The sequence below is a fragment of the Atta cephalotes genome, assembly GCF_000143395.1.
Source record: "Atta cephalotes unplaced genomic scaffold scaffold00063, whole genome shotgun sequence".
Classification (NCBI taxonomy): domain Eukaryota; kingdom Metazoa; phylum Arthropoda; class Insecta; order Hymenoptera; family Formicidae; genus Atta; species Atta cephalotes.
In genome coordinates this window covers 754,902-768,063 of record NW_012130127.1, presented here as the reverse complement: position 1 = coordinate 768,063, position 13,162 = coordinate 754,902, and the positions used below count along the sequence as shown (strand labels likewise).

Below are 13,162 nucleotides of genomic sequence, written 5' to 3'. Positions count from 1 at the left end.
TGGATTTTTGGATTCAATTTAGCTGGTACTGTTGGGTCGGATTATAAAGGATCTCGCATGCCATCGGGACGCGATCATTCGCGATCATTCTTTGCTTCTGGGCGCTAGAGAAAGAAAGTGTGAGCTAAACGTAGAGTCTAATAGTGTTGGCTAAATTTATTTACGTTGCTGCTGCGACAGTTGTCGCTACATCGAGTTCCTGCATTTCGCTGTATAAAGTAGTAGGCGCAGCTACCGCATTATTCTCAACACGTACAATTTATCTTCTGTGATTCCGAAATCCAATATACAAATCCCGGTTCAAATACTCTGACAAGGAAAGAATACTTCTCTTTCAGAAAAAGAAAATGATGCAATACAATGGCTATGTTTACACCGTGTACTTAGACCGCGACCTATGCGACAGATGTTTTTGTTTAATCTACAGGATAAACAAGGATACTTTGTATAGATCAGGACCTAAATGCGGTATAAATATAGCCAAAGTCCTTCATCATACATTACTCGTTTGTTATTATATTCTATTAAAACAAAGTCGTTTAAAATAAACAGGTGCACTTATAGCCTCTACTTTCTCATTAAGTCGATCGTTTCTTGGATGATGATAGAGCTAACCGATCAATATATCCGCAAAGCAAATAAATGACAATCTACAAACCGATAAGAAAATAAGTAATATTTCACCTCGTAGGGACACTTTAGTGGAATCTATTAACACATGTACAAAAATCCGCTAGTTACGAATAGTTAGAATGTGTCACAAGGTGTATGTATCATGCAAAATGGATACATGTATAAGAGAAATGATGACAAGGAGGATATATAATTGCAAATTATGACGAGTGCTCTCCTTGGATAATATTATGCACAATATAAATTTTGTATAAAATTGACATTTTGCTCGATAAATGTATACGTGATTTTTTTCCAATCGATCAAGCTGGTGCGGAAAACGAAAAGCATTTCTGATAGTTGAAATCCTTATACTTTCAAGACCGAATGTTGCAATTCGTGCAATTAATAATTTGCAATTTGTCATAGTTTATCTGCGCGTTAGACTACTCTGTATTCTGTAGTCGCTAATCAAGGAATTCGAAAAATTCTGTAGTTATTTGAACGAATGTTCATGATTGCGAAATGTCGCGTAATCCGATAATCAATATTTTCTCATGGGCATAGACGATTTGTACGCCTCAAACCGTTCATACGACGGCGCTGTCCCAGGTGCAGCCAATCCCATAGACTGCATTGGTCCACTCTGATACGTCGGCGGAATCGGATGTCGCAGTGTATTTCCCATGCTACTCGAGTTGCTCCATCTGCAATCAGCGTACGATTATTTAGCTATCGAATTACATCTAAAAATATCTCTTATCGCGATCATATTGCATATCATAATAAAGTAAGGTCACAGTGCTGAAAGTTATATCTGTGAATCAAATAGCTTACCTGTTAACGCTATCGGACGATCTAGAACTCCAGCTAGAAGGCTCGTTGCGAGGATCGCGAGACCCACTGCTTGTCACAGAGTTAAAGGATTTTGAAGATGTAGGTCCCGAATGCCAACCACTTGGTGTACGATTGCTTTCCACATAACGACTTTCACCTGTATATAACAATAGCATGCAAGAATGAATGAAGATGGTGCTTTTATTATTTTTTTAATAATTTACAATTAAAACATTCATCTCTCTCTATGTTTTCCGCAAGATATATAAAAATTATTAAAATATTCACCAGCAAGAAAAAAGTTAATTATACAATCTTATTTAAATATAAATTAAAATTTCATTACATTAACTCTGCGTTCGTATTACTTGGTATGCTTTATAATAAAAACTATGTTAATCACGCTTGCAGGGACATGATAGGTATGATTGATGCGTGTTCGCGTCGAGTATCGCATAGCATTTAATAGATAAACCAGAGAAACTTTTGTACACTGCTTTCATATCCTGTTCATAGAATCGTAAGACTGATAGCAGGTTCAACTAACTACAATGAAAACTCAACAAAAATCATATAAATTTTTATTATGAAGCATACACATTTATAAAAGAGAATACAGACTGGATTTGGAATGATAATGAATTTCTGTACAAGCTTTAATGATAATATATAAAAGAATACCAAACTAAAATACTTAAAAATTAGGAAACTTAAACCAGCGCTTAATTCTTAGTACAAACTTCTATAATCTGAAATTATTAGGATCAAGTAAAATCCTATTCTCAATTTCTTCTTATGTGTATATATATTTACCAATATATTTCTTTTTACAGTATGAAATAAAATTATTTTAATTTTAATTCTTAAAGAAAAAATTATTTTTCTATATAATAAATTTAACATTACTTGTAATAATAAACACAAACTTTAATAAATTATATATGAATTTAATAAACAAACTTAACATATATTTAGTAGAACTTCAAATCATAAAGCCTAAACAATTACTATATTTAATAAAGAAATCTAATGATAAAAGTGTTGGATTTAAAAAAGAAATATTTATGTGTATGAGCCGACATGTGTTACCAAAAATTAAGAATACTTAAACAAACAATATCTTTATTATATATTCGACTAGCTTTAGCTAGTTTTTTTATAACTTAGTCATATATAACGTGTGCTCGTAACTATATAAACTATTTCTATCTTTAAAAATGTTTGGCACTTAAAAAAAAAAGATTTGTAAGATATCCCTTCCTTTTGCTCATATATTAATATTTTCTCCTTCATAAACTATAAAATATTTTTATATAATAAAAAATAATGTTTATATATTGATAAAATCCATTTCTCAAAATTATTGACTATTTACGTGAAAGATATATAAATTATAAAGAAAAAACGAGATTTCTTTACTATAAGTTTATTTAATTTTCCTGTGTGTATCAATTTTTCTTACTAAAAAATTAAACTTTACATTTTTTAAATCTCAAAAATTTTGTTGAGTAAAAAGTTTATTTTGGGCGCATATTTCAATGTTTATAATATATATATTGAAAGATAATATAATTTATCTGTACTATCTAATTTCACATTATTGTATATCGTCCAAGAATTTCAAATCAAGAATACTCTAAACGAAAATAAATTTACATGTATAATATCAGGTCGTGTGTATATATTCTCTTCTTTGTCAGAAATGTTCGTGAGGATGTTTTGGCTACTGTATTGCTTCCTTACTTAACGTAATGCCTATATCCTGTGTAGAAAATTAAAGAAAAACCGTCTAAAAATGGTTCAATGTGATATCGATTATAAGAGTAGAAAAGGAGATAAAAATTCCTAGTGTCGTGTAGTAAAATCACTTCTTGTACATATACGGTTTATTTCATACTTACGTGGTGTGCTAGATGTCGGAGGTTTGAAACTATCACTGTATCGCGTATGAGTGTCTCTAGAACTTCGATGTGTTTCGGGATCGGAACGTCGTACTTCGCGTTCGCGAGTATAGGACGTGGTATTCGGACGATCATATCTGTGTAAATTCAAATAAAGAATGTAATTAATTTGAAATATGATTTCATTTTCACTTTATGATTTAAGAGTATAATACGTACCTTTCCTTAACTTGTCGAGGATCCAAGGATGAGGATGTGGTAGATAAACTTTCTCGCCGTACAATGACTTCTCTTCCCCGAGAAACATCGGAAAAGCTGTCTGGTCGACTGTTTCTTGAAGAAAAATCGCTACTTCTCTTGAATTCTTTTTTCAATCCCAACTCTTGAGTGGATCTGAAATAAATTTCATTATTATTATTTCAATATTAATATTGGATTAGTCATCATAGTATTCGGAAATTTCGTGATGATTTTTGATAGATTGAAATGATATATACTGCAAAGCATAGTATTTAATATATTTTTAATAAAAAATTGTTTTAATAAACTTTAATAAAATTTTAAAATATGACAAATTTTAATTTTAAAATATTGTTTAAGTTTACCTGCTGGATTCATATCGAGATGGTGGCGAAGGATCCAGTCGTCTATCTGACACTCGCTCCAACATCTCATTTCGCCTATCGACAATTCTTTCCGGGCTATGCCTGCGACTATGTTCTGTAGCTAATCGTTTTCTGTCAGATTCCGCGTACAAATCTCGCGGATCTCTCCTATCGCTGGACGACCTCTTTATGGATGGTGGCGGTGGCGCGCGTCGACTCTCTTCCAAACGCATCTGCTGTCTCTTTAATTCCAATCTTTCGCGCTCGAGCTTTTCCCTCTCAAGCTTTTGCCGCTCCCGCTCGAGTCGTAGTAACTCGGCCTTTTCCTGTTCGATCCGTTCTCTTTCTCGTCTCAACTTCTCTCGTTCTCTCTCTAAGCGTGCAGATTCTTCTCGATGTCTACGCTCTATCTCTCGCTGACGTTCCATGTCTTCCCTTCTTCTTCGCTCTTCCTCTCTTAGCATTCGTTCTCTTTCGCGCATTCTTTGCCGCTCACGTTCTTCCTGAAAATTCAAGATTTTCTTTTACATGAATTCGTTTTTGCTACTAATGATCTTATTCGAAATCGAAAGCTGAAAATATTTACTCTGATTTTAGCAAATGTGAGAACGTCGTCTCGCTTCCGTCGTTCGCGGCTCCGAGATCTACTATGAGATCGGTGATCTCTCTCCCAAGTACGAATCCGTTTTTCTTCTCGCCTTCCTCTCTCACTTTCCGGCTTCTTGCTAGTAGACTTTGTCGATCGAGAATCGGACTCTTTAGACAAATCTTCCTTTTTGTCTGGCATTTCAATTTTTATTTTTAGTTCGACACTTTCATTTTTATCATCAGATTTTTTTGCTAAACAAACGTAATATATATAATCGGTTAATGTCTATGTATATATTATTAGAAGTTAAAGACTTATAAAAATTTCCTGGCTGAAATAATACTTTTCGCAATAAATTATTTACAATTTTAAAAGATGCTTATTAACATCCATTATTTATCAATTTAATTTGTGATATTAATATCTTAGTTTTGCTTACGATTACGTTTTAAGAGTGAAAATAATTTCGGCGTGCAATTTGCAGAACGAAATATATATATAAATTTACACTAAAAATATTATTTAAACACTAAAGATTTAGATTAGATCGTTAAAGCTGTAGTTATTCAGTTATGTATTTACATTTGCGATTAAAACGTTTCATTTATAAAAAAATAATTTTCCCCTATTAGAGCGTAATTATTATACTATAATAATATTTACTAGCATCTGATCCTTTTTCTTCGGGTTCCTTTTTTATTTCCTTCTCCTTTCTTTCATTTATATCATGATCCTTCGGCTTTTCTTTCTCCTCTTTCTTCTCTGATTTACCATTAACCGTATCACGTTTACGTATATGACTTTGTTGCGTATCACCTTTTGCCTGTAAGAGAATTTATAAGTTTTGAGATACTACAGATACTACAGAAGAATTTTATTTTGATGTTGAAATTAAAAAAAAAATCATAATTTACCTTTTCCACAGAGATGACACGCCCATGAAGCTCAGTTCTATGCAAATGCTGTATACATTTTGCAGCATCTTCGCTCGAAGACATAGTAACATAACCGTAACATCTCGCCCCTGGAGTTCTTGCATTTGTTACCACTTTTGCGCCTATGACCTTGCCGTACTTCGAGAAGATCTGCTTCAAATCAGTCGCACGAGTACTGGACGATAAGCCAGATACCCACAGATTGCGACTGCTTGCATTGGTTGGATTGATCTGAGATGTCTTCTTATCTACGAAAGATATTATGCACATTATAAATAACATACAAATAAAAAAAAGTAGGCACATGTATATAATAGAACATTATAAAACATATGTTTATGTGGGATTTTATAGAATTTACAATACCTCTCTCTTTTTGCAAAAGAAGACATTGCATTCACAAACTAAACAAAAATAAATTACGTAGTAAAAACCTGTAAATGAACCAACACAAGAAGTACATGTGTAAATGATTATTATTTAATACAATGATAAAAAATGAAGTAGTACACAATAGAAAAATTTGCAATAGAACAATTCGTAATAATATAAGAAATACGCATACGTTTCGACCTTAGATTTCGGTCTTCTTCAGACTACAAAGAAATAAAAAGAAAGAAAATATAGATGTTGCAAATCGTTAATGCTCTTAAAACTATAATTTTTGCGATATGTCCTTATTTATTATAAGTAAAACCATTAAGTTATGATATTGTCATGAAAGTCATCTCTCATATGGAATGTGTTACCGAATTAAATTGCCAAATTTGCTGGACATTACAAAATTTTTTTGTTGTATATTTGATTTATTAAAGTTTTTTTTTAATAATATTAATTGTAGAATAAAGTTAAATTTACATGGATTTTATAGGCGATACATGTCCAGAGATGTCGATCGTTCGTTAAGCATATAAATGAAAACATTTTATGTGACGAGAAGTCAAATGTCAAGTACAAATAACAAAATAGAGTTGGAAAAAGGGATGAGACAAGTCAAATTATGTTAGAATATAGGATATAGAATATAGGATACCACACAATATTCCATAATCTATGGTCACGGACCATATTGAATATATCACATGAATTTGACTGGATAAATGCAACTGGATAATGCAGATATTAGATGAAGAAAAAATTTTACAAAAAAAGCTGATCTCTAAAATGTTATATATAAAACAATAGAATAATGGATTAAACTTAAAAAATGATACAATATTTCTTAATCTTATATATTCTAACATAATTTGATTTGTCTCTTCCCTTTCTCCAACTCTATTTTGTTCTTTGTACTTGTCGTTTGACTTCTAATCATAAAATGTTTCCATTTGCACACTTACTAGCGAATGATCAACATCTCTGGACATGTATCGCTTATCAAATTTATGTAAGTTTAACTTTATTCCAAAATTAATATTATTTAAAAAAAAAATCAATTTGAATAAATCAAATATACAACAAAAAATATTATAGTGTTCAGTAAATTTGGCAATTTAATCGGTGACACGTTCCATATGAGAGAGATGATTTTCATGACAACTTAATAGTTTTACTTAAATAAGGACACATATCGCAAAAATTATAGTTTTAAGAGCATTAGTGATTTGCAACATTCTGCAAATATTTCTTATTTAAGCTATATATTATATAATCTATATTTTCTTTTTATTACTTTGTACTGAAGAGAACTCAAATCTAGGGTACGAAACGTATGCATATTTCTTATACTATTGCGAATTGTTCTATTGCAAATTTTTCTATTGTGTACTATTTTATTTTTTGTCATTGTATTGAATAATAATCATTTACACACGTACTTTTTGTGTCGGCTCATTTACAGGCATTTACTATGTAACTGATTTATTCATTTGAGCCTAAATTGTTTATTAAATTATTATAAACAAAAGCTTACCTTTCTCTTCTCTCTTCTGACTTTTATTGCTAGACTCCGCGCTGAAAGAGATAATATTGTCATTACGTTAGAAAATTAAAAATCATAATAGTTCTGATAAACAATTAATTAGGACTATAAATGTGATTAATAAGTATCTCTGTAACTATGTTAAGGACATAAATTTGGCTAGCAACTTATATTTAGGTAGTACGACCTAGATTTTTTGGGGGAAGGTTTCACTCGTATATCATCTCGAACGTTATCAGTTCTATTTAGATTACTGGATCTGTATTCACTGTGTTCTCTGTTCATCCACTTTTGTCATTCATGCATAAGGAAAGCGTCCATGCGATAACACATTCAGCTCTAAGTATCCATAAAAGGATCATCTGCTGCAGTTCTTCTGACAGGATACTTCTTGCCATAATTGGAAGTTCTTTTAACGCTTTTCTCTCTTTTTTTTTTTAAGTAGTAGTATCTTCAGTAAGCAATAAGATTGCTTCTTGATAGTACGAGGACTTTAGTACGCTTTGCCGAATATAATTTACCATAAGATACTAATGTCCTTTGTATAGCGATGCACGATGAAATTGCTGTCATTCAATAAAACGAATGAATGTCCTCATGTAAGAAACACAGCATACAGAGCTCGTTAGTTTTTTTTCTTGGTATAGAGTATACGTATAATCGCTTTTTTTAAATATGCGGAGGAAAATGCAAGCGACATTCGAGAGACTTTAAGTCTGCTAGCCAAGTTCTTAATTTCTTAACATAATTTCCAGAGTTAAGAATTACAGCCTAAAGGGAAGGACACAGATTGGAAGATTAACTTCCGAGATTCGATTTAAAAAAAAGGGAATTAAATATAATCTTGCATGTGACGTGAGTGATCTCATCTTGGAAATCCATTGTCCTGACGGTACAGAGAGAGAGATAGAGAGAGAGAGAGATTATTCCGATGATACGGTTATGCAGCAGTAGAACATCCCTAGCAGAGTCGTGAGCGATATATTTGCTGTACCACAGTACTGCGAACCGTACTTTTTTAGCTCTATGAGAGAGACCAACCTCTTGCTTCCTCCATCTCCACCCTCCTGCTTGATCTTCGTCCCGTTCGCACCGGACGTCGTCCCTTCCTTGCTGCCGGCACCAGGTTCCGCTCTACCGCTGCCTTTAGGGTCTCCCTTCTTGCTGTTTTCTTCCATTTTCTTCTTCTCTCCACCATCTACAGGGACAATCAAGGTAGCATAGTCACTTTCTGCGAAGCCCAGATTCTTCTCCCTCCCTCCTAACATCTGCTGCTTTTGTGAAAAACTTCCAGTCAGGAATTTTGGCCAAGTCACTAAGAAATTCACACAGCAAAACGATGTGGCACGATATTACGAGCCACTGATCTTCGATAGCATGGATTTGATCCAGAGAACCTAAAGCTTTCTCGTCGATTTTATCGGTTTTACACGTGCACATACACGCGTGCGCGCAAAGCTACCTTCGCATTTTTTTTCCCACGAAACTTTGAATTGAAAATGAAATTAAAAAAAAAAAAAAAAATGATAAATGCGTCGCAGAGCGTGCTTATCATTTTCGTGAATTCACATTGCTCTACGTTGATAAAATGATTCCTGTGATAGATTACTATTCTCGCGCATGGAAAACGTTCAAATGTATATATGCGACTCTTCGAAGAGGCACGAATGATTCGAAGATACTGGTCAAACCTCATATCATGTGATAATTTATAGTTTGCGGCAAATATTTGCTGGTGTATACTTGAGTCTTCCTGTATCCATATGAGTCGATGATAAGAGAAATCCAACGATGCTCTACGTGGTAGGTATAATTAATGTAATTGTATATCAAATTATAGCGTTAACTAACTTAAAGACTACGGGATATGGCTTGTTTGCTCGAACAGTAGCACGGAAATGTCGGGAGATGTACACTGTTTATCCCAGTTGTGAAAACCTTCCAAACCATCGATCAGCATGCATTTATCCCAGTTGAAACGCCATTTCTGTCGCCGGCTTGCACTTCAATGATATGCCGCATCTATCGTGGCTGCGCTATATCGAATCCAGACGTTGAAACGAGTTCACGACACTTGAAGGCCGGAACTCATAGGACGAAGAAGAAGTTGATTGCGGACGATCCCGACGTTGCCCTTGTTCCAGATGCTTGCACGAATACGTTCTTGAAGACGCTTGCTCTTGACACTAGCGCTTTCGCTAACTTACTCAGGATACCGCAGATATCAAATATCGCTAGCCTTGATATTCTGAATACTTATATCTAAATTTAAAAAATAATACATAATGGCGAACTTACCTTTGTGTCTATCATGAGATTCTGTCTGCAATAAGAAAAACATTTGTTAGAAATGATTCTAAAAAAAATTTGTATCTATAATTATTGAAATTAATTATATGTGAATACATAATCTATATGCAAAAGTGACTATATTCAAGACTATATTCAAAAATAATATAAAAATTAAATACTGTAACCTCTAAATTCCTTATAGTCCTAAACGTTCTAAAAATTTGTTGATAGTTATTTTATAAAAATTACATTCAGGGAGCGCGCTATCAATGCTATTTGTATCATATTATCCTTGTTTCATGTTTAATGGACGATGAAGATAGAATGAAGAACAAATAGCGCTAATAGCGTCTCCTCGAACTCAGCCAGAATTTTATAAAATCCTATGAAATCAAGGGAGTTTAATTGCAAGAAAATTAAATTATTTCTACTGCTGTAAAGATAAAATTATAAAAAATTAAAATCCCAAATTCCTACTGTTGCAAATGTAATTGAAACCATTAGTTATTTTTAATAAAAATGATTAACATTTTTTTGTTCCAAAATCAGTTAGAATTTTTTTCTCCAACTATAAAATTAGTCTTTCTATTTTAATAAAAAGAGATTATGTTTATCATGTCATATTGTATGTACGTTTTGTTAAAACAATGAATTTTTCTTATTAAAAGAAATCTTTGTACCTTAAATGAATAAGAAAAATTATATAAATTTTTTCACTCTCGTAAAAAAAAAATTTTCAAATACAACTTTGGCAATGGGCAAAATCAAGATAATTTCTAAAAATTTCTTTCTTTCTTTAAATCATACCTCCTCAGCTAGGAGATTCTCCTCATCTTCTCCAATAGTCAAATTGATAGAATCCTCATTGTCAATTCCATTAGCTTCAACAGTGGCAGATGGCACGTCTGAGGTTTGATTTGAGATAATCTTCTCCGCCTCATTTTTCTTGTCACTGTTCGGTGCACTTTCAGCCTTGACTCCTTGCATTTTGTCTTCTAATTTTTCCACCTTAATAATAATATTTTTAATTTCAAGTCCGGATTCCTGTACAAAAAAATTCAAATTATTGATTTTGAGCGATAAATTAAACCCTAATATATAATTTAAAATATCTCAAATATCAATGTATATGCAATACCTCTTTTATTTCTTTCTTGGTAGAAACTTCTTTCGCGACGAATTCTTTCTCATTAAATTCTTCTGTCTTTACTTCCATTTTATATTTATCTATATTATCCTGTCCATCAATATTTTCTTCCTTCTGATGATCAGAGCACTCAGTAGAAGAATCTTCTTGATTCAGAGCTCCTGTAACGATAAGAAAGTTCAACAAATGATAAAAAGTTTTTATCTCGGCTCAACACATTGGAATTTGTATACAATGTATCAACGTTCTATTGAGCTCATTCTCTACAATTGTGTAAGCGTAATTATAAGTCATTGCAGTAAAAATTGAACAATCACAGTCGAATATTCTCTTCTTTTCTCTTTTTCTCTTGAATGACATTATAAACGAGAAATATCATGAATATCATATTGGGTGCATTCGGTGGATTCAACAGTTGAGTGAGCACTCGCTGTTATATGATGTATTTTTTTAGATCATCCAATCAGAATTTTACATATCAAAATTATACATTAATAGCAATGAGCACTTACTCAATTGTTGAGTCTGCTAAATGCAACCATTGATTTTTTTGCATGCCATTTATAAATAAAGATAATTTGGATGAAACGAAATGAGATCGCTGTAAAACACTTGTAAAATCAGCCGAGATTATCATTATTTTCCTTGTAAATAATTATAAAAAGCATGTAAAGTGCATTTATTAATTTTTCCTCAATGCACATGTGTAGCATAATTTTATTTCACAAACATTTTTTGATTATTTACTGACTCGGAGGGGACAAGGATACTCTCAGTCCATTTTTATAAATGTTTTGCCGTGATCTCATTACTCACGTCATTCCTCGTTTATGTCACAATTCAATATGGCTCAGGAGCCTTAAAACTACAATTATTATGTTAATTATAGGATAGGCTGTCTACAATAGGAATAATTTATGAGTCGCCTACAATGAGAGTAAACCTGGTATTTCATTGTGTCGATTGACAAGATTTGGAACCTGTTGATTGGCTGCAGGACAGAGGTTCTCTCTGTTCTATAGCCAATCAGGCTGCAGCCAAACAAATTTAAAAAGTTTGTTCCATGATACATAAAATATCAACTTTATATTGTGTAATAATAAATGATAAATTTTTGCTTACATTCAACTGATTAAATTTCTTACGACTCATAATTTACTTTATCATGTATTACTCTTATTGTAGATAGTCTCTTAGATACTTTCATAATGAGATATGGAAACATATATACCACCATTCCTTTTCGGAATGATTTTAGGTGGCCCACCAGATGGTACAATAAGATACTCCTCAGGATTTCCTCCTTCGTCTAGTATTGCCTATAAATAATTAAATTATTGTTCCGTTTTACATTTATAAATGTGAACTATTATTGGCATGCAAAGATTTAATTTCAAACAGAAAGAATGTATATTGTGCAAGTGAATGCATCGTGTTTCAAGGTTTATGGTCACTTTACTCTTCCAAAGCCAAATTACAATCGTTTGGCGTAATTTACGAAATACTCTTTTTATCAGCAACTGACACACTAATACAAACAAGAAAAAAACAATCATTTATTTTAAGACGTAGTATAGTATATAAATTGCCTTTCTCCCTATCCCAAGTAACATGTTGATTAGGGATGTATTTCGTTTCATGCATGATATGCATAATGCATCATTTATCCTCGTTTAACATTCGGCGAATAACAAGGCAAATAAACGCATCATGCACATCATGCGTGAAACGGAACACAGCCTAGATTGCGCAATCAAAGTATTCAATGTACTTTTAAACGAGCACTTTTTGTTGATAACAAGAGCATTCTTAATTAAGTTTCAATAATATTGATCATATAATTGAAAATCCTTTCAATTAGCGTAAATATGCGACAGCAGGTACACTACTAAATCGATAAGATCGATAAACCACGCCGTTGAAGTATGAGCGTTCGAGCGCGAAGAATAAAAAAAAAAGAGAAAACTAAGATATCGTTCACCTTTGAGAGCCGTTCAAGAAGCGCCGCTTTATTACCGGATTTGTCCAGGCCACGACGTTCCAACTCTGTTTTTAGATCTATAACTCGAAGCTCCGTCAATTTCTTTCCTTCTACATCGGCCATTGTACCCGCAACGATGATCACTCACGAGTCACAAGACGAGATACAGTAGGAGCAGTAGGATTGATGTTGATAGGTTCGAGCCTGAGTGAAAATCACGATTTGCAAAAACCGCAAATGGATCGTACAGCTCACTACGAGTAGAGAATTCTGGAACACGAGCAAGATACAATACTCTTCGATATGTCGGATTACTGCATCAGAATGAAAACCAAATGAGAA

At 32.8% G+C, this 13,162-nt stretch overlaps 1 protein-coding gene across 1 annotated transcript; it reads right to left on the bottom strand.

Annotated features, from left to right (window-relative positions):
- Nucleotides 1-1,156: 1,156 nt before the first annotated feature.
- LOC105623730 (SAFB-like transcription modulator) lies at nucleotides 1,157-12,943 on the bottom strand. The gene is made up of 15 exons (XM_012205110.1): nucleotides 12,821-12,943; nucleotides 12,071-12,158; nucleotides 10,831-11,000; nucleotides 10,500-10,736; nucleotides 9,699-9,723; nucleotides 8,442-8,598; nucleotides 7,392-7,432; nucleotides 5,459-5,727; nucleotides 5,208-5,367; nucleotides 4,542-4,795; nucleotides 3,956-4,458; nucleotides 3,570-3,743; nucleotides 3,351-3,487; nucleotides 1,450-1,606; nucleotides 1,157-1,319 (listed from the first exon to the last, which is right to left on the bottom strand). Exons 1-15 carry the CDS (start codon nucleotides 12,941-12,943, stop codon nucleotides 1,157-1,159), a joined length of 2,658 nt encoding a protein of 885 aa, XP_012060500.1.
- Between the last annotated feature and the right edge of the window lie 219 nt (nucleotides 12,944-13,162).

Bases quoted from the DNA above. Each gene is read 5' to 3' on its own strand.
- LOC105623730 (XM_012205110.1), bottom strand. From the start codon at position 12,943: ATGGCCGATGTAGAAGGAAAGAAATTGACGGAGCTTCGAGTTATAGAT. The intron at 7,433-8,441 runs GTTGGTCTCTCT...TATCTCTTTCAG, and splicing joins GGAGATGGAGGAAGCAAGAG to CGCGGAGTCTAGCAATAAAA. The intron at 5,368-5,458 runs GTAAATTATGAT...ATTCTCTTACAG, and splicing joins GTGTCATCTCTGTGGAAAAG to GCAAAAGGTGATACGCAACA.